General features: G+C 41.1%; 1 protein-coding gene and 1 long non-coding RNA gene across 4 annotated transcripts in view; one reads left to right on the top strand and one right to left on the bottom strand.

The window, feature by feature from the left end:
* Window positions 1–5,642, top strand: part of LOC133371755 (uncharacterized) — a 48,060-nt gene extending 42,418 nt beyond the window's left edge. Inside the window, exons 5-6 of the long non-coding RNA XR_009759374.1 lie at window positions 3,908–4,024; window positions 5,166–5,642. This is a non-coding gene — a long non-coding RNA (uncharacterized LOC133371755). The remainder of the gene's footprint in view (window positions 1–3,907; window positions 4,025–5,165) is intronic.
* LOC133371753 (cytochrome P450 2W1-like) overlaps window positions 1–20,563 on the bottom strand; it is a 29,825-nt gene extending 9,262 nt beyond the window's left edge. For 2 of the 3 annotated variants that reach the window (XM_061599501.1, XM_061599503.1), the window contains exons 1-6: window positions 20,250–20,563; window positions 6,926–7,088; window positions 5,247–5,396; window positions 3,061–3,218; window positions 973–1,146; window positions 144–285 (exon numbers count right to left, since the gene is read on the bottom strand). In XM_061599501.1, coding sequence (XP_061455485.1) covers window positions 144–285; window positions 973–1,146; window positions 3,061–3,218; window positions 5,247–5,396; window positions 6,926–7,088; window positions 20,250–20,447 — 985 coding nt within the window. In that variant the 5' untranslated portion in view covers window positions 20,448–20,563. The remainder of the gene's footprint in view (window positions 1–143; window positions 286–972; window positions 1,147–3,060; window positions 3,219–5,246; window positions 5,397–6,925; window positions 7,089–20,249) is intronic. The other variant, XM_061599502.1, reaches the window with a different exon arrangement.
* Window positions 20,564–21,883: the final 1,320 nt, after the last annotated feature.

Raw genomic sequence — 21,883 nt, 5'->3', positions numbered from 1 at the left:
GAACTGTAGTTTTTGAAGGGTGCTGGGAATTGTAGCTCTCTGTGTGGGTAAATTACAGTTCCTAGGCTCCTTTGGGAGAAGTCATGTGCTTTAAATGTAAGGTGTGTTTGCAGCCAAAGATTGTGAATGAAGTAGCCACTCACTTTGAATCGTTGGGTACTTCATCACCAGTAAAACAGCCCATTGCAATGTCGTTGCTGTGGTCTCTGTTCCAGCCATGACAAGATCCAGGATGGACGCAATTAGGTTGTCATCATTAAAAATGTTCTCTTTCTTGCTCGTATCCTGAGGTGGGGAGGGGGAGGGGGGGTAGAATGAAATTAAAGACAAAAATGCTCTTGTTTGCTGTAAGAAAGTATAAATTATCTCCAGTAATATAAAGCATATATTATATCCACCCACCTGTCAATCACCTGATGTCACAATAGCATGAGGCGATTGGGTGTTTTGAAGTCTTGACGTTGGGACTTCAAAGCACCATGCAGGGCTTGTAAACAAACAAACAAAATATAGGCTTTTGGTCTGATCCAGCAGGGTTTTTCTGTGATTAGGGATGGGCAAATCTGTCAGTTTGGTTTCTCTCCGGTGTCTCATTTTTCCAATCTTAAATTCAGTTCTCCACATTTCCACATCAGTTTGCATTTTTTAAAGTTCTCATGAAAATTCATCAGCATTTTAGTGAAGATTTCTTCTAATATACATATTTTTGTATGCAATTTTGCCTATTAACACACATTTTTACAAGGCATATTTCCCCTAACATTTATATTTCCCCCAACATAATGCGCTTTGTGTGCATTATTTTCACTTATATTTGCATTTTTATGTACATGTTACCCGAGTGTATGTATTTTTGTACACATTACTTGGCTGGAAAGCTCTCAAAAAATTTGGAGAAGTGCACACTTCAAAGGCTCCTGGGCCTGATACTTCTGATGTTCTGAAGGCTTGTGGACTGAATCAGCAAAATACCTCTTGTTGCTTGAAGACCAGTGCATCTGTGTAGCTTCTGAGGCTGTTGGCGTTGATATATTGCTTGCTCGTCTTGATGTAATTCCTTATAATGACACGGACATCTTCAATTTTTTTAAGTAAGATTTTGTGAGCGTTGAAAAAAAATCCAAGGAATGGGTAGAAGTTAAACAGCTAGTAAGGATGAATTTTTTTTTTAAAAAAAAGGGGGGGAGGATAAAATAAATGTTAATTAACTTGAAAACTAATATGCACAAAAACTGTTCACAGAGAAGAAGGTTTTAGAATGGAGCTTGTTTGAATGGCTTGTGGATTTCTTCATGGAGGGGTGTATGTTGGGAATGGGTTGTACTTTTTGATGACATCCACACCATGCATTTAAAAAACATGGCTTCTCCCAAAGAATCCTGCTAACTGCAGTTTACCTTTCACAAAGCCAAAATTCCCAGCACCCTTAACAAACTATGGTTCCCAGTATTCTTTGGGGAAAGTGGTGTGCTTTAAATGTATGGTGTGGATGTGATGTGGTTGGGAAAAGGCTTCTGTTAGCAAGTGGGTATTTCTCATAATTGTCTAACCCTGGAGGGAGTAAACTCCAGCCTAGTCCAAGTTGGCCCGTTAAGGCTATTTCCCCAAACCATGCCCACTTGTCCATTAGCTGACATTATTATTATTATTATTATTATTATTATTTCCATTTATAGACCGCTTACTATCTAAAAGATCTCAAAGCGGTTTACAATAGAATACACAAGGTACAATAAAAACATATCAAATTAATTCACAAAGCAAAATATATAAACAATATCCATATACATAAACATATACATAAACACAGTATAAAAGTCAGAATTCACCAAGGGAACTTTACTCTCCTATAGGAATTAATAAAAGTCAGACATGCTTAACTTTGGCCATATTGTGCCCTTATTTTTCATGTCATTGAGAAACATTGTTCTGCCCAATAACTACCAGCCCCTCTGGAAATTCTAGGTATTCAATATTTTGGGCAAGCGATCTTGTTCCTTCCACGACTACATGACATCACTAGGTAACATCACTGGATGGGCTGGAGGGCAGAGTTAAATCTTGCTGGGTGGTGCTTTGCCAGTGTGTTCCCTGCAGGGAATCTCCTGGTGAGGCAGACTGCTGCAGCTATCAATTGGTGCACAGAGACTTCAACCTGCTGGTTGCTGCTTCACCAGCTCATTTCCTGTGGGAATTGTAGCTCTATAAAAGATCTCCTGACAACTCTCAGCACCCTTGACAAGTTACCACTCCCAGTTTTTGGGAGGAGCTATGACTGTTAAAGTGGTATAATAGTGCTTTAAATGCATGTTGTGGATTAGGGATGGGTGAGAATTCTGCTGAATTCAGATTTAGTACTGGATTTTTCAATGGTCCGTATATTCTCCATCTTTGCAGAGCAATCCTGTTTGCTTCAAACTTCAGTGGCTTTATCCTGACACAAGATCCCCCCCAAATATATATATTTTTGTTGAATTTACTCACAGAACAGAACAGCAGTATAGCTCGCTGTCTCTCTCTGCCACCCCTCTCCACTCAAATAATCCAAGCTCCAGGCAGGGAGGAAGCAAGCCAAGCCTATAATAGCCTATAATAGCAGAGGAGGAGGAGGAGGATGCAAAGCTGCATTCCTTTCAAACTATCGATAATTCCTTTCAAAATATTGATAGTTTCTTTCAAAATATAGATAATTTCTTTTAAAATATCGATATTAATATTTATATTTTGGGGAGGAAAAAAATCGGACCAGTAAAAGCAATGTATAGCAGACAAAGAACAAATCTGAATGTTAGCAGCACTGGCCAAGGAATCCCATCCCTGGTGGGGCTGTAACCTCAGTATTAAGGCGAACTTAGCGTAGCAAGGCAAAGTGGGAGTGGGGGCAGATTTCACTCCCCTCTGCTGCATATTCATTTTCATGCAATGAATAGACCCCTCACTTCTCCACTTTCTATGTGAATGGAGAAGACACATGATGAATGCCTACCTTATTGCATCTAGTTCAGAATTTCTTCTAATTTATTAGTGGTGTACAAAATAACAGCCATAAAATTTTCTTACATGCAAGAATGGAGATCCAAGAAGGCACATAACTTCATCTATGAGTTTTAGCAGCGTGATAAATATTGGATCTTTGTAGTCAAATCTCTCTCCAAACAACAGAACAAAGGTAATATTGGTTGGGGCAATGTTAAAGGTTCTGAGGTTGAAAGGTTTACCTACATAGAGGAAGCAGAGAATAAATCAGAGACAAATCCTGGTGTGAGTTTAACAGTCAGGCTGTCAAGAGCCTATTGCTTACAATAACAAATGCAAAAATTGAGGATCGGTAACTGGAAGTTCCAGGGTCAAAACTGGAAGTTCCAGGGTAAAGAGATAAGAAAGAGTGATGACCATGTAGTCCACTGTGGACTCCATCTTTTCTTTAACATGGCTTTCCTGTACAACTAGTTGCTGACCAAGGCATCAGTGCAGCAGTTCTGTCCCATTGCAAGGGAAAGCATAAAGATGGAAGTTATAAAGAAGCCAGCTAGTATGATGACCCTTGCCATAAGGTGACCCCATTTCCCCATCAGCCCTGCCTCCTGTCTTGGATCAATATATTACCAGCAGTTCAAAACTTCCCTGAGCAGCTGCTGCGTGTGGCAGGCTCGGCACTGCCTGGTATCTTAATGTTCATGTGCATGCCTCTAACTACATGTACATTAGTGGCACCCACTGTTGAGATAAGCAAGCTTGCATGCATTTAATAGGGAGATGTCCCTTCTAGCAAGAATTTGGGGACACCTCTGTGCTTGTTTACTGTGATGTAACTTCCTATTGATAGGTATTGTTTCCCTTCTTCTCTTCCTCCTCTTTGTTAAGATATGTTGTTCTCTTATTAGCACAATTCTCCATTAATCCACAGGAGAGAGAGGCCTCCACAGGTTCTCCCCCAGATGATCCCAATCATGGACTAAATCTACTACCTACTTCTATCTTTTCTCTTCAAGCTAGAGCCTGTTTCCTGAATGTATGAAAGGTTGTGAGTAAACATTCTTAATACTTTTTACCAAAGAAGACGTGTCTCTGTTGCTTTTATTCAGCTAGTCTGTATGAGGGGAAGGTGGGCTGGTTAATTCTAATTCTGCTTTGCAAAATATATACGCTGCCAGGGCTGGTACCAGAGGGAGGCCAGGTTGGGCCCTGACTGAGGGCCCCTGAAGGGCCCCTCCTTAGGGTGGGTGGATAGCTCTCCCATTCTGCAAACTGCAGCAGTGTTGGCTCCCGACCCTGCTGCGGGTCACACACTGGGAGATCCCAGGTACCCCCCTACAACCATGCAGGGCCATGATGCCTGCCTGCATACCCCACCTACCTCTCCCATTGGGGTGAATGCTGGCCACACTGCGCACGTGTCTGCTATCAACCAAGATGATGGCTGAGGCTTCCCTAAGGGGCTGGTCTTTGCCGCCATCTTGGTTGATGGGCATGTGCATGCACATACGCGCATGCGTGCCATCAACCAAGATGACAGCGAAGGCATCAGTCCCTTAGGGAAGCTTTGGCCGTCATCTTAGTTGATGGTAGGCATGCGCATGCAGCACGGCCAGCATTTAGCAAAGTGGGAGAGGTAGGTGCGGGTGGACACCATGGGCCTGGGGCAGGCTGGTGCCTAAGGGCCCAGTCACACCTGGTGCTGCACCTGTACTCTGCTAAGAGACAGAACTACTAAACTGTTTCTATTTCATTTAAACCAAACACCCACCCCTCAGATATTTAGGACACTTCCAGATGGCCTGCTTATTGAGCATTGATCCTGATTCATTTGTTGGGAGATCAGACAATGTTGGCTATTTATTGGGCATTCAATCTGAGCTGTTTGCTGGGAGTTTAGGTGACATTTTGTCAAAGCAAGTGTTATCCTACACTTTCCACTAAATTTCCTTGCCACTCTCCTTTTTGCAAAAAGTCTGATCTTTTGGGGAAGAGGGTTTGTTTCACAAGAGCTCCAAATCAGCTTAAATTGCGCAACCTGAATTTTTCAATATGTAATTGAATCTCACCTGAAAATAGCGACAGTCTGGAGGTTTCCTTTGTTATTCATTAATTCTGGGGTTTCATTTTACTATTGTAATGATAATTTGTACATGTTTTAATTGTGTTATGTTTGTAATCCGCCCTAGGACCGTTCAGGGAAGGGAAGATAATCTGTGAATTTAAGGTGGCACAGGAATTGCTCTAACCTGCTGAGTTTCCCAGCTCACCTTCAAAAGATTTAATGTCCTGTACAAGGAAACTGAGTTCCTCTATAATCCGCTCCTCTATGAGCTTTTTTCCCATTCCAAGATTGCGCATGCTGGACATGGTGAATCGTCGGGTTGTTCTCCACAACTCTCCAGTGGAAAAGAAAACCCCTGTTGGAGATAGATATAAGACTTGGTCTCATTTGGATTAGGGAAGAGTTCCACAAAATGCTGATTGATATATTGTACAAAAAGGCATTCTGATAAACATTGGTTCAATGCTGACTGTTTCAACTTGGCAAGCTTATTTATATAGAGATGCAAATGGGTCAACATGCAACAGAATGACACTGTGTGGAGCGCTCATGTTCTGGGTTCTAGCCAGCTAGGCAAACATGCCCTTTCCCAGGATACTTCATTCCGTTGCCCCTCTCCCTGCTTTTATGCAACCCCCCACAGTTAGCATTCTGTGCCCACCAAGCACACTCAATCCCCATTGGGCTGCTTTCGGGGTTTTATTTGAACCCCTTAGGGTTCTCACTCACCTAGAGATATTTTTTTTTTGTTCTATAGACCTTGGGATTCCCCAGAGCCTGCTGAAACCTCTCTCTTGTGGGTGAGCGGTGCATGGATTGTCACTTGCTACTAGACATTATTGATTTTCTGTTAATTATAGAAGCTGCAGAGCTGCACAGTATAGGCATCAAACTCAAATAGGTTGGGGGACCAAACTTACCACCTAACAGTCCTTTTTTTCATCCATAAAAATCAGTCACTAAAAGCATAAGAGTTTCTTCTTTTTTTATGGGATGACCAATAGTTAACATTTAAAAATGTATCTCTAAAAGCATGAGAATATGGTGTAGTGGTTAGTGTGTCAGACTAGGGCTGTGTATTTACCCCAAACATTTAAAGCACACACACACACCCAAATGAATCCTGGAACTGTAGTTTGTTAAGGGTGTTGGAAATTGTAGCTCTGTGAGTGTCAAACTACAGTTACCAGCATTCGTTGAGATGTGTGCTTTACATGTGCTTTACATGTATGATGTATATGCACCCTAGAACTGGGAAGACCCAGGTTCAAATCTCCACTCAGATATGAAGTCTACTGGATTACCTTGAACCAGCCACTCTCTCAGCCTAACACGCCTCACAGGGAGTGTATACCATCTTGACCTTCTTATATAAGGGTAAATATTATTTATCTGAGGGATGTGAAACCTGTGGCCTTCCAGTTGTTGTTCGACTCCAACTCCCATCAGCCCCAGGCAGCATGGTCTATGGTCATGGATGATGGGACGTAGTATCAAAAAATATCTGGAGGGCAATGGATTCCCTACCCCTGATTTGATATCTTTCTCAAAGAGACATCAGGCTTTCTCTCCTGCAGAACCCTCTGTTCCCCTTGCAGTTCCAAACACCCTAACATCAAAGTCCCTCTTTCTCACAACTTACTGATTTGCCTTACAAAAGCACCTCACAGGTTTATAAGGGTCTTGTAGAGAAGCTTTCTGTGACCATACATAAGCCATACATTTAAAGCACATGGCTTTCCCCAAAGAATTCTGGGAACTGTAGTTTGTTGAGGGTGCTGGGAATTGTAGCTCTGTGAGGGGTGAATGACATTTCCCAGGATTCTGTGGGAGGAAGCCATGTGCTTTAAATGTTAATTAAGCCAATTCTGTTTATTCATTTACCATTTCCACGTTGAATCTCTTCGAATATTGGGATTGGCGGCCTGTCCACAAATTCCTCTGTAAAGTTCACAAGGGCGTCTCTCACAGCTTCGTAGCCAGTCAGCACTACAACTTTCTGGAATCCAAAATGGAGGGTGAACACTGGCCCATATTTCTTGGCAAGCTGAAAGGTAGGTAAGGGTTTACTTCTGAGTAGGGATGGAAGGACCAGTCCATTACACTTCTCTGTTTCTCATTTTTCCAATCTAAAATTCACTTCTCCACATTTCTGCAACAATTTGATTTTTAAAAAATCCTCAGGATAATTCTTCAGCATTTTCATTTGAATGTCTCCTAATAAACACAGTTTTAGTCTGCAGTTTTGACTAATATACACATTTTTGCAAGCAATTTCTCGTAAAAAATGCTTTTTTGTATGTACTTTTCTAATATTGCCGCCCTGGGCTCCTTCTAGGAGGAAGGGCAGGCTATTAAATAAATAAATAACATTCATTGTTATGCAAATTTCTGTGATTTCCCCCTAATACATGCATTTTTGCAAGCAATGTTTAGTCAAAGAACTGCATTTCAAAATTTGAATGACTGTGAATTTTGAAGGACGGCTATGTTTTGGTTCTCATATTGTTTTGCAAAGTACCAATTTGATAAATTCAGCTTTAAATGCAAACTGAATGTAATTTCTCCCCCATCCTACTTCTGAGCTCATTTTACTACAACCATTTTTACCTACAGAACTTGTCTCACCTTAGCAGAGGCAGAGAAGGATGGCTTGAATAACATCATCCTAACAAAACAAATCCACTTAAAAAAAACAACATAAAAAGAACAAAGATCTTTTTGCCATTAGGAAGGGGATGCACTGAAAAGCGTGGGGTGAATGAAAGCAAGATTTATAATCTCCAGCCATGGAAATTAGGATGAATGCACATTGTCATATATTGATTTTATTTTGTTATTTTTTTTATTAAATATGTTAATCTCTTTTCTACACATGCATGTACACTCAAAGCGACTTAATAAAAATAAAATAAAAGATTAAAACAAGTATATAACAAGTTAAAAACAAAAACAGCAGATAAAGGGGCGGAGCAACCCTTCTTAGGAAGGCTATAGCCCAGGGGTGGCCAAACTTGCTTACCGTAAGAGCCACATACGATAAACTTCAGATATTTGAGAGCCACAAGACATGAACAAACATTACACACACGTTTTTATTGTTACATGCACATTTTGTTACAAAACTTTTATATAAATATAAAGAAATATATGTACGTAATAATATTTATTCATGTATGTAGTTTTTAAACTGTTAATTTGTATTAGTTTCAATAATCACAAAATACACATGTCTATACCAAACGTTTTCAAAATCCTGAATGATTATTGTTTTAACTATATTGAGCATATTGAGCATATTTAATACGGTAATGAACTACAGAAACATCTAAGAAAAATATGCAAATAAAAGGGGTAAAAACAGATATTTTAATGATATTTATCATTAGTAAATATCTGGTCAAAACATGGAGGAAAATATGTAAACCAATAAAACTAGAGATATTTCAATCAGATACCACCTTACAAAATTACACATATATGTCAAAGTGCCGCACTTATATGTCAAAGAATTGCATGTGGCTCGCGAGCTGCGGTTTGGCCACCCCTGCTATAACCTCTCCACAAACAAACCAAAATGCACAATAAAGACCAGATATAGTCTAACCTCTGTGTAAATGTGCAAGCAAATCGGGAGGAATGCTCAATAAACACATCATCTGGAGGAGCCCAGAGTGTCAATAAAAAGGATTTGTTTTCTGATTAAGAAATAAAACCCAGCCAAAAAGGAGCAGTGTAACTGGAGCTACTGCTTAAAGCAAACTCTGAGATTGCTCTAAACTCAAGGCGGGGAGAGAAGGAACCCTTGATTGACAGGCTTCTTATCTGTATTAGATCTACAAATATGGGTAAGTGATATTTAACAACTTGTTAACACAGCAGAGGGTCTGGTTCTTGCTTGAACAGTAATATATTTCCTGCCTTTCATTTCTCCCCTCAGCCCCTAGGAATGAATGAATGAACATGTGATTTAGATGCTATCCACTGTTTTATTGTTGTTTTGAAATGGCTTTTAAAAATTGGTTTTGGTAGTTTTTTAAAAAAAATTGTTCAGTGTTTCTAAGTCGCTATATGAGGTGAGGTAGAAAGGCATTAACCAATAACACAATGAAAACCGCTCATGTATAAAAGCCAGCTTCCAACATTCCATCACACTGCAGCAATGGCTATGGAACGGAAAGAAAGGGGTGGAGCAGATCAAGTAAGAGGTTTGAGTTGTCATTGTCACCTGCTGTTGTTAAATTTCTATGGTGTCCCAGGGCAACAAAGAACAATAAAACTAAAAAAAAAATTAAATAAAAAATCTTAAAAGCAGAACATCTTTAAAAGCATCTTTAAAACAATTCCAACACTGACGCAAACCGGGATAAAGTCTCTACTTTAAAAGGCTTGTTGAAAAAACATCTTCAGTAGGCACCAAAAAGTCAACAGAAATGGCACCTGTCTAATATTCAGGGGTGTAGGTATCCAGGGTCTTGAGGGGGTTAGACCCCTTACTTTTTCAGTCCCAACCAGGTCCCTATGTCTCCAGCATGAAAGGGGAGAGTGTTAGCCACTAAGAATAATCTTCTAACATGCTTCCTTGTCCTTTCCTGCTGATTAGAGTCAATCAGAGTAAAAGGAGGTGAGTTAGCCATGGAGAAGACTCTTTTCAGTAGCTAACACTCTTCCCTTTCATACTTATTGGCTCATAGGGATGTCTGTTGTGAGAGGAGGTGCACAGGGGAAGGACTGAGGAATGTAGAGATGACAGAGAGCAAGCAAGCGAGGGGCTGGGGCTGTGGGGAGGCATGGCATGACTATTGATTCATGAAGGGATGCTGCACTTCTGAATTTGTCACTAATTACTGCTAATATTTAAGCGGAGGGTTGCTGGCTGCCTCTGGCTTGGTAGCCTAGTTGCCATTTTGCATCCTCCACAATGCCAGCACTCTGGAGCATCATTGGAGGGAAATGGAGAGTGGCCTCCAGAAAAAAGAAAAATAGTAGAGAATATTCTACCAAATGATGAAAAAAGGGCATTTTCAGAAATGCTTTTAATCTCTTCTGACAATTTTAGGCTCAGCTCTAATGCAAATAGTATCATCTGGGAAACATTACAGGCCTCCTGGTGTAGCTGAAACTAGGGACATCCTTATAAGACAACAGTTCTCATAACAAGGATAATGACCTCTCCCCCCTACACACACACACACACACAGAGTGTGTGGAAGATTCTACCCATCGGTATTGATTTAAGCTGTGTAAGCCTCCTACCTGTTAATATCTATATTCACGAATAGGCAAAAAAAGCCTTGGGGTTTAAGCACGTACCTATAGCTGACATATATTTCTGTCAAACTGGCTGCCGGTACACTTCCAAGCCCAATTCAAAGTACTGGTTTTGACCTATAAAGCTCTTTACAGCTCAGAACCCCAATATCTTCTGGAACACCTCTCCCAATATGAACCTACCCGGACCCTTACATCTTGTTTTGCGGCCCTTCTCCAGGTTCCCTCTCTGAGGGAGGCTCAGAGAGTGGTGACAAGGAAGAGGGCCTTTGTGACTCCCCATCTCTGGAGTAAGTATCTTTATTACAGTCAAAGACCAGCCAGAGTGTACAAAACATAAAAAGTATAATATATACAGAAAACAGGAACAATTTCCCAGTAATATTTCTAAGATATAAATATTAAATTGATAATTTCATTTTATACTAAGAAGGATAAAAACATCATTTAGCAATAGGAGCTGAGAGCTCAAAAGTTTAGTATCCATTAATTTCTCTGTGCTAGACACTACTGTAAAGTGTTTAATGATGTTAGAAGCTTTCTAGTGCGAATTGCTGCTGCACAAAAACTAGCCACCTTTAATGTAACCTGATGGGTCTTGTCCGCTAGGAGATAATGTACAATCATTTTTTCATCTTTAAGGGGGATTTGTTTTAGGATCGGAGCTAAGAATAAGGTACGTAAATCATAATAAAAGGGACAGTGGAGTAACACATGGGTAACCGTTTCTACTACTTTAGCACCACACGGGCAGACTCTTTCAGGATAGGCGATTTTCTTATACCTGCCCTGTAGGAGGGCTGATGGCAGCATGTTGAATTTTGCTAAAGTAAAAGCCCTCCTGTATCTAGGAATGGTCAGGTTAAACAAATATCGAGGTATAGAAAATACTTTTTGATTGTAACCAGAATTAAAAGCAGATGTTACCTGTGTTAAATGATTTTGAAGTTCTATATCATATACTCTTTGTCGAATCAGTGCTTTTGCTTTTATAAGGCCCCATGAGAGTATTACCGGTATGGAAAACCCTAATAAGGCTATTTTGTCGATTACAGATTTTAGCCATCTAGAACAAAAGACATCATTTAGAATGAGAGGGGTAAGGCCCACAGGCATAAACAAGATTTTCAGCCATAGGTTAATCTTAGCTAGCCAAATACGGGCTTCTAGAGTTATGATACCAGCTTCTAATCGTATGTTGGAATTTGAAACACAAGTAGGGGTACCAAGAATTGCCCTTAGGAATTTTGTTTGCACTTTTTCAAGTGGGGCCAAATTAGTAAAAAAGCCTATTTGAGCTCCATATAAAAGTTGGGGAATTACTTTAATTTCAAAAATCTGTATTGCTGAAGGGGCATGTTGACCACCTTTGTTGTAGTTAAAGGAAAGGAGTGCCTTGGTGGTTTTGTGGGCATTTAAAACAGCATAGTTTATATGATGCTGCCAGGAACCTGAAGTATGGAATACCATTCCCAGATATTTAAAAAGTGGAACCTGTTCTATGGGATGTCCATCAATCTGCCAAATATGTTTTGGCCTTCTTCTAGAAAAAACTATAACTTTTGATTTGCCATAATTAATTTCCAATTGCTCTTTTTTGGAATATTTGGCTAGCGCCCTTAGGAGACGCCTCAGGCCAATTTGAGAATATGAAAGGAGGGCCACATCATCAGCATATAGAAGTGCTGGGATTTAATTAAGGGACAGGTTTGATATATATTATATATTTATAGCTGATCTGTGAAAAGTCGAAAGTCAAATTTTTTATTTTTATTTTTATTGTGTTATGTTTTTGATTTTGTTTTGTTTGTTTTATGAAAATTTGAATAAAAAATTATTAAATAAAAAAAAGAAGTGCTGGGATTTGTCTCCCAGCCAGGTTGGGATAGTGTGAGCCATGCGGTGATAGGTAACTAACCAGGGAGTTTATATATATATTGAATAATGAAGGTGCCAAGATACATCCCTGTCTGACGCCATTAGGCGTTGGGATGTCTTTTGTTAGATGGCCAGCTCTATCACATCTAACTCGCAAGGAAGTAGATTTGTATAAACATTGAATCAAGGCTAATATGTGCCTGTCAATATTGGTGGACTCCAACTTATCCCAGAGCTTACATCGTGATATAGAATCGAAGGCTGCTTTAAAGTCAATGAAAGCAACGTAAAGAGCACCGTTGGTGGATGAAGTATATTTTTCTATTAAATGGTTTAAAATAAGACCATGGTCGGATGTAGAACGTCCAGCTCTGAATCCTGCCTGTTCTTCTACAAGGATGTTTTCTTGTTCCATCCAGGATATAAGTTTATCATTTAAATAGGTGGTATAAATTTTACTAATGATATTCAGTAGACTGATTGGCCTATAGTTAGCTGGATCAACTCTGGAGCCTTTTTTAAAGATCGGTATTACTATCGCTAAACCCCAATCACTTGGAATAGTGATATTCGAGTTGATATAAGAAAATAGGGCAGCTAATACCGGGGCCCACCAGTCCACATTGGCTTTGTAAAGTTCAGCTGGGATACAGTCCGAACCAGGTGCTTTTCCTGCTTTTAATCTCGTTATTAGGCAGCCAATTTCCTTTAGGGTGACCTGTGGCCATTCCGGAAGATCTTGGTGATGTAGTTCGATAGATTTAATGCAAGGTTGTACTCCGGAAAAGAGCTTTGTATAGTGATCTTCCCAGGTGTTTACTGAGATGTGATAGTCCAAGGTAGTTGACGAATGGGGCCAGCCTTTAGCAACCATTTTCCAAAAGGATGATGTATCTTTTTCTCTGGATGCTTTCAATAAACGTTGCCAGTCTTCTGTTTGAGCTATAGACTTTTTGGTTTTTAGTAGTTGTTTATATCGCCTCTTCTCTTCCAGCATTTGAAGAAATAAGATGGGAGAGTTTGTGTTTTTGTACGCTCTGTACTTTTCTGTTAGTAGTTTTTTTTGAGTGACACAGTCATAATCGAACCACGATTTAGACTGCCAAATGGATCGACAACAGCTGTATTTTTGGGAGCTGGTTAAACTTTTTTGTAGAACTTGTGTCAATTGATGAAGTGTATCAAGAGGCGATTGAGTAGGCAAAGAAGCTATAAGTTTGTTACGAAGTGAAAGGCAGCACTCAGAGTTTAGCAGATTCTTTATATTGGCATCCAGATGAGGGGACCATCTGGTCCGAATGGTACTTCTTTCAAATTCTACGACAGAAGTTGGAGCTTGTTCTGCAAAGATATTCTTGTTGCCACAGGACAGCGAAAGAGCAAGTGGTAAGTAAATGGTCACTTTCAGGGCGCGCTTCCACAGAACAACCAGAGATGGCCGGCAAAAGTTCTTGTGAAACATTAAAATAGTCAATAGTGGAAGTTCTAGATCCGACTAGAAAAGTGAATTCGCCAGGGATATCTCCATCAACCCGCCCATTTGATGTAATCATATTAAGATTATTTAGCATCTTCATCAAGTAAAGACCAGAGGGGTTAGTGCCAGTATCCTTTGACTGCCGGCCTGGAATAGAGTTCTGGTATAAAGTTACTGGCACCGGTTCATTGTAGCGAGAATAGAGAGATTCATCAGACGAGCCTATCCTAGCATTAAAGTCACCTGCTAGTATGATCATAGCATCTGGAAAAAGGACTATTAAATTTTCTATGTATTCTTCAAGATTTTTTATAATTGTCTTTGCTGATTTTTTTTGTCTACACACTGGAAGATAGACATTTATAATCAGGAGCCGCGTCCAAGAGAAGTTTATCATTGTTGCTATGGCCATCTCATCTAAGGGGTCCAGATTTACAGAGGAAGCCAGTATCATGGTTGAAATAAGTAAGCATAGTCCACCTTTGGGTCGGCCACTTTTCATACTGGGGGATGCATGTAGAGTATAGGATGTATACCCATTTAGAGAGATATTCTCACAAATCCATGTTTCTTGCAGTAAAATCATGTCGTATCTTTTTAAATAACTAAAGAAATTTGGATCAGCATATTTATTCCGCCATCCACAGATATTCCAGGTCACAAAAGTCAGATTATTCTCGGCAGTCTTGGATGGCAGTCAAACTTTATTAAGTTGATTGCTTATCTGCGTTGGGCTGTTCTTTTTATTAACTGATGGGTTGAGGAAGAGATTGTGGTCAGAGTAAGACTGTAAAATGGTTGGAGTAGTTGGAATTATCTCCTCTATATTCGAATTTTGTTGGACTGCATTCTTTTCCCCAATAGAGTCTATAGGGTCTTCTTTAGGTGTAAGAGCCCGCACATTAATTTCTTTTGCCACTCTGAGTGTGGCAAACCGAGTTCTTAAGGCCAAGGCTCAGTTTGTGAAGCTTGGAATTACCTTATCAAGATTCTTTGAAAATAAGGCAGCTCCGGTGGCTCTGATCCACTGCTGTAGGCCATGTGTTGACTGCATGAAATAAAAGGATGTAGAAAAACAAAAACAAAAACGAGAAAAACAAGAGGCCAATACTGAACTGGCCCTAGAAGACTCATTCAACAAACCTGGAGACACTGATCCAAACAATCATGAGGGGAATACAGATGCAATGTATCAAGAAGATAGTCAATCTTTTAATTTATTTGAGGATACTTTTGATGAGGATGAGAAAATGCTTATTAATTCCTTTGCCACGATACCTCCTCATAGTCAAATTGATATCCTCATAAGATTTGAACATCTAAAGGCACACTTGCTAAACATCTTTAAAGAAACAAAAGCTCCTCTAGACCCCAAGATTGGAGAGACCGATTTAATGTTAAGATCTTCCAAGGACAGAGACATATCTAAATCGCCAGAAGAGTCGGAAAATAAAACGATAACTATACAGGACATGGCTACACCTTCAACAGCGTATTTTAAAAAGCCTATAATCACGTCAACTGAACCATCTCTGGAGTATGCTTCCCAGTGAGGTCCACCTGGTGCCTTCATTGACATCTTTTTGGCGCCAGGCAAGACATATCTCTATTCTCAGGCATTTGATAGACTAAGATAATGTTGTGTTATGGGACATCTCTGTTTCCCCTATAGATACTGGTCATCTCGAGTTCTTCATGTTAAATAAATGATATAAATTATAGAAAATTATAGAAAAGGTAGTAGAAATGTAGCATAAAAGACAAGCATCTAGTTTTAGTTAAACTGTCCTTCCCCTGGATTGTGTTACTTTCACTTTGAGGGACACATGCAGACCCCTACCCAAATTTAAACCAGAATTCCCTGAAAAGAGGGACTGACTGTTAAACCACTCTGGCCACTGGAGCTATGTCAGGGGAATAGGAGTCTCCTCACAACTCTTAGCACCCTTCACAAACTACACCTCCCAGGATTCTTTGGGGGAAGCCATTATTGTTTAAAGTGGAATCAATGTCTGGCATGGGTGTGGCCCCCTGATCAGCCAAGCCAAACAGCTGTGAATCTGGCTTTTAGAACATTGATGGTTCTTACTGAGCATGCCTGCACTATCATAGACTCCAATGTCAAATTTCTTAAATTAATTAAAAATCAGCCATGCATGTTTTTGAACGTTTAAACTACAGAAGATGAAGGTCAGAGTATGGTGCAAGGTCAGTTATAGGATTACAGGTACTCTGTGAACATGACTGATTTTTAATTAATTTCAATAAATTATGAGGCCACTGACAGAAAAAAGTCCAACATGGATCTGGATTGTTTTACATTTGTTTTAGACTTTGAACTCTCGATTCTCTCTGAGCATTTTGTATATTGCCATGAAAACTTAGAGGGTTGTTAAGCAAGCGTTTCTGAGTTCAGGAGTATACGTTTTGTAAGATTTTGTTTTGAAATGAGCTTATGGGAAGCAGCAGAATGGCATGGGGGTATTTTCAATTTAACATGGCAGAATGTGAATGTGTGCTTGCTGTAGTGTACAGCCACTCTTGTAGCTGTATAATCTCTGTCTTGAAAGATTGAGGGGAGGTTAATCTCAATGTCATCTTGGGGTCCCCTCCTAGCCTACAGTTTTTAGATCTGAAAGAGGGGATTCTATAGAAAAAGACACTGCTAAAGTCCTCAGACCACTCTCTTCGTTAAGTGATGGCTCTAGCCAAGTTTGTTAAGTATCTCTTTGCATGACTAAAGAGGACAGGTGACTTGATGGCCAAGAAACTGCTAGCTGGAGATGTCTCCAGATGATGGGCTAAAATAGAGAGTCTCTCTCTCTCTCTCTCGCACACACACACACACACACACACACACACACACACACACACACACAAAATACTAGAAACCAATGGGGTCATCCAATGATGGGAAATACAGGCCAAATAAAAGGAAGTACTTCTTCACATAAGAAGGATTGAAACCACAAGAAAGATTTAATGTGAGATTAGACAAATTCATGGAGAATATTGATGGTTATGAGTTATGACTCTCTACCATTACTTCTAGGTTCTGGAAGCAACATCCCTCTAAGCACCAGTTGCTGGGGAACATAATCGGGAGTGGGTGATTGTGCTCATGTCCTGCTTGCGGGCTTTCCAGGGAGCATCTGGTTGCCCACTGTGGGAAACAGAATGCACGACTACATGGACCTTTGGTTTTATCTGGCAGGGCTCTCCTTTATGTTCTTAGGTAGCCTCTACCAGCCTGATGCCATCCAAATGTTTTAGACTTCCAGTAGCTGCAACCAGCATGGTCCGTGCTAACTGGGGCTGATGGGAGCTGTAGTCCAAAACATCTAGAGCAGGGGTAGCAAACCTTTGGCACTCCAGTTGTTGCTGAACTACAATTCCCATCATCCCCAGCAAGCATGGCCCATGGGCAGGGATGATGGGAGTTGTGGTTCAGCAACATCTGGAGTGCCAAAGGTTCGCCACCCCTGATCTAGAGGGTACCAGGTTGGTGAAGGCTGTTCTTGTGAATGATTAGCAATGAACACTGAACTTTTTACTTTGGAGAACCATCAGAAAATAGGGTACCCTGTCAAGTAATCAGCAACAGCTGGAACATACTAGTGGGCCGTGTGCCCTAATTCTGGCCCTTTATTTGAAAGGTGGTCAGAGGATAACCTATCTGTAGGAGTCCTCTGTTTGAAGGGTTGTCCAGTCCAAGTCTGTTTTAAACATAAAAACCCGTAGAAGAGAGAGCAGGATAACTTGACGTTGCCCATCAACAGTTAGCACTTGGACAGCAGACTGAGCAGGCATCATCTGGGTTGGATGGAACAACTGTCAGTTGGATCCACGTTGGCTACAGAATCGTACTCAAAGAATGCTTATCAATGGTTCCTTCTCAAACTGGGGGGAGGTAACAAGTGGGGTACCGCAGGGATTCGTCCTGGGCCCAGTGCTCTTCAACATTTTTACTAATGACTTTGATGAGGAGATGCAGGGAATGCTTATCAAATTTGTAAATGATACAAAAACGGGAGGGATAGCTAATACCTTGGAAGACAGAAACAAAATTCAAAGGGATCTTGATTGGCTGGAGCATTTGGACTGAAAACAATTTAACAGGGATAAATGCAAAGTTTTATACCTAGGAAAAAGAAACCAAATGCACAGTTATAAGATGAGGGATACTTGGCTTAGCAATACTACATGCCAGAAGGATCTTGGGATTGTTGTTAGTCACAAGCTGAATATGAGTGAATAGCGTGGTATGGGTGCAAAAAAAGGCAAATGCTATTTTAGGCTGCATTAACAGAAGTATAGTTTCTAAATCGCATGAAGTATTGATTCCCTCTATTTGGCATTGGTTAAGACTCATCTTGAGTACTGCATCCAGTCCTACTCAGAGTAGATCCATTGAAATTAATGGACCTTAGTTAGACATGTCTGTTCACTTCAACAGGTCTACTTTGAGTAGGATTAGCACAGAATACAGATTCACACATCATGCATTTAAAGCACATGACTTCCCCCAAAGAATAATGGGATTCAAATATAGCTTCTCAAGAGTGTTGGGAAGTCATGGCTCTATGAGAGGGAAACCATAGTACTCAGGATCCTTTGGGCAGAGTCATGTGCTTTCAAAATGTGCATTGGATGTGGTTTAAATGTATGGTGTGGATCTGCACTACCACCAGATATGTTTAAATTTGCAACCATACATATAAATTAGCATATACACATTTTGCACAAATCTGCATTCTCTTTTCATGATGGTTAAGTGGTCGCAGTCATCGTAGAGCAGGGGCAGTTAATGTGGTGCCCTCTAGCTGTTGCTGCACTACAACTCCCATAATCCCTCAACATTGACCACACTGGCTGGGAGTGATGGGAGTTGGGGTTCAACAACGTCTGAAGAAGGCATCACATCAGCTACCCTTGCTATAGAGCATTTTCAGCCTATGGTACTTTGATTGGTGGGGAAATGCTGTTTATCAGTAACACCAGCAGTTCCTTGTGGGCTTAAAGTCATCTCTCAATATACTCTGCATTCTTCCCTGGTTTGCCCCCTACCTTCATTTAAGAACATAAGAACATAAGAAGAGCCTGCTGGATCAGGCCAGTGGCCCATCTAGTCCAACATCCTGTTCTCACAGTGGCCAACCAGGTGCCTGGGGGAAGCCCGCAAGCAGGACCCGAGTGCAAGAACACTCTCCCCTCCTGAGGCTTCCGGCAACTGGTTTTCAGAAGCATGCTGCCTCTGACTAGGGTGGCAGAGCAGAGCCATCACGGCTAGTAGCCATTGATAGCCCTGTCTTCCATGAATTTGTCTAATCTTCTTTTAAAGCCAACCAAGCTGGTGGCCATTACTGCATCTTGTGGGATTTCTCCCCCCTTTCCTCCAGGGATATAGTTGTGGGGGGTCTCAGGAGGTCTTAGACCTTTTACGTTTTTGATAGCAGGATCCCTATGTCTCCAGCATCCCACAAGCCAAATAGCATAAAAGGGGAGTGTTGTTTGCCACCGAGAAGAGTCTTCTAACACGCTTCCTTGTCCTTACTTGCTAATTGGAGCCAACCGGAGTGAAAGCAGGTGAATCAAACATTGAGAAGACTCTTCTCAGCAGCCAACACTCTCCTCTTTCATGCTAATTGATTCCTAAGCATTAACAAGGATCTCATTTTCAACCCCACAGCAAAAAAAGGTGGGGAGGGAGCATGGCTGTGACTAACATGAAGGGACCCTGCACATCTGAATTTGCCACTACACTACTGCTTTCCTCTGCTGTCCCTCGTGTCACTCTCTAGACCAGCCTTTCCCAACCAGTGTGCCTCCAGATGTTGTTGGACCACAACTCCCATCAGCCTCAGCCAGCATTGCCAATGGTCAGGAAAGATGGGAATTGTGGTCCAACAACATCTGGAGGCACACTGGTTGGGAAAGGCTGCTCTAGACTATAAGACCCTTGGGGCAAAGACCTGTTTTCACATTCTTTGGAAAGTGCCTATGTACACAGGCAGTGCTATATAAATGTAGAAGAACTAAAAGGAAGTAAGAAACCACGTGCATTCAAAACTTAAACCATCTAAAGGAGCTCTTGTGCCTCTTTGGAACTGAAAATGTGTTACATAATTCCCATATGTGGCCTGTTCATGTGAGTCGTTTCCTAACGTAACAGCCCACGGCTGCCATTAGGGGATAGGATCTGCCAAATTAATGTATAAAGCCCCCACAGCTATAGCAAATATCATTAACCATTACATGGGAAGGAAACATTAGAGAGGGACCTATTGTAAAGGGCAGTGCTGCACTCCACTCTTCACTTGCTCTAGAGTAATTCTGCAAGAGTCAAAATTAGATGACATAATGTGGAGAACATGCATATAAAGAGATAACAACTCTGTTAAACTCTAACCGACATGCGATTATATTGCTGTTTCTGCTACAACTGAGCATTGTCCTACTGGTTTGGTTTAAAATAAATGTATCCCAGAAATATAATTCCAAATTTCATCATCATCATCATAAATAATACAATATTTTCACGGAACTTCAGCACAACTTGTGTGAATCTATTTTGCTACCTACCTTCAATAAAGACTTGTCTTGCCTTTTAATATCCAGCAAATGCAGGTTGCCAATAATAGGAAGAGGTGTCGGACCAGGTGGCAATTTAGAAGTCGATTTTCGGGAGCTGGCTGAAAAATAAAGTGATGCTAAAAAGATCAGCAGGCAGAGGAAACAAATACATGCAGGATAAGAGAGAAATATATTTAGCAATGACATCTTGTGTGGTTTTTTTAAGTTGCTTCTCCTGAAAGAATGGGGAAAAGGACTAAGTTGGCACAATGTGTTCACCAGTCCTGAGCTTTATATTTCTGCTTTGCAATTACTACCACCCAAAAAAGAAGAAGGAGGGGGAGTACACAGAGCTTGAGTAAATGCAGTAACCCCACCCTCTTGAAACACTTCAGGAGAATGTGGTCTAAGCAGTTTCTGATTGGAAAGGGAAGGAGGTTTTGAGTTACAGGCCCTGCCCGTGGGTGCAGGAACAGGCACATAAGTCACAAGGGGGCCACTGGGCTCAGCATGTGTGAGTTGAGTTGAGTGTATGAGTTGGGACCAAGTTATTGGATCCCTTTTTTTAAAAGAAACTGAAATGCAGTTGGAGGGGAGGCTGCCAGCTTCTTTAGAGTAGTGGCAAGGAGGGGGGGAAGGCAGGGGATTTATAGAGTAGATTCTGAATTTAGTTAGGGTGAGCACACTTACCCAGTGTGTTGTAGTGGTGAGCGTGTTGGATTAGTGCCTGGGAGATCTGGGTTCAAATCCCTACTCAGCCATGAGGCTCAGTGGGTGACCTTGAGCCAGTCACTGTCTCTCAGCTTAACCTACCTCACAGGGTTGTTGTGAGGATAAAACAGGGGAGAGAACACTGTATACCACCTTGAGCTCCTTGGAGAAAAGGCAGGATATAAATGTAATAACTAACTAACTAACTAAATTATTACAAAAGAGGGCACAGATTTGCATAAAATATGCTAATTTATATGTACAAGTAGATGTGACTAGAATTATGCTGTTACATATTGGTGCCTGCACTGATATGGCCTAGAACACAGCTTGGTGCCATCCAGATGTTTTGGACTACAAGTCCCATTACTCACAGGCAGTGGGCTAACCGGTGCTGATGGGAGTTGAAGTACAAAACAACTGGAGGGCATCAGGTTGGCAAAGACTGTCCTAGAACAACCTTTCCTTTGGTGATGGCTGCTTGCCTCCCATTGATTCTCAGTTTCTTAACTGTGTAAAGTTAAGCTGAAACAGGGAACCACCAAGAACAGCCGCAGCATGAATCCAGCCTGTTCTTTCATTGTATCCAAATAATGACCTCATTCTCCAAGTGTGAATCCTTATATGCACCCAAGATGGCACCATCCATACGAAAGGAGATCTCACCAGGCTCAGAAAAACCCTGAGGTTTGCAGAATGTTTGCAGAAGTTTAAGAAAAACTTCAGGGGAACCCCCCTAGGGTTAGGGAAACTCCAAAAACAGCCCAGTGGGGACTGAGCATGCTCGGTGGCCATGGAGTGCTGACTTACTTTTGGCGGGGGAGGGAATGGAATGAAGTATCTTGGAAGAGGGCATGGCTGGCTGGCTGGCTGAAACCCTGAACAGGAGGACTTGCGACCTGCTCCAAGTGAACAATTGAGAAGATACTGCC

Source organism: Rhineura floridana, chromosome 17, assembly GCF_030035675.1.
Source record: "Rhineura floridana isolate rRhiFlo1 chromosome 17, rRhiFlo1.hap2, whole genome shotgun sequence".
Lineage (NCBI taxonomy): Eukaryota > Metazoa > Chordata > Lepidosauria > Squamata > Rhineuridae > Rhineura > Rhineura floridana.
The sequence above is the reverse complement of the archived record's forward strand: the minus strand, read 5'-3'. Positions and strand labels throughout refer to the sequence as shown.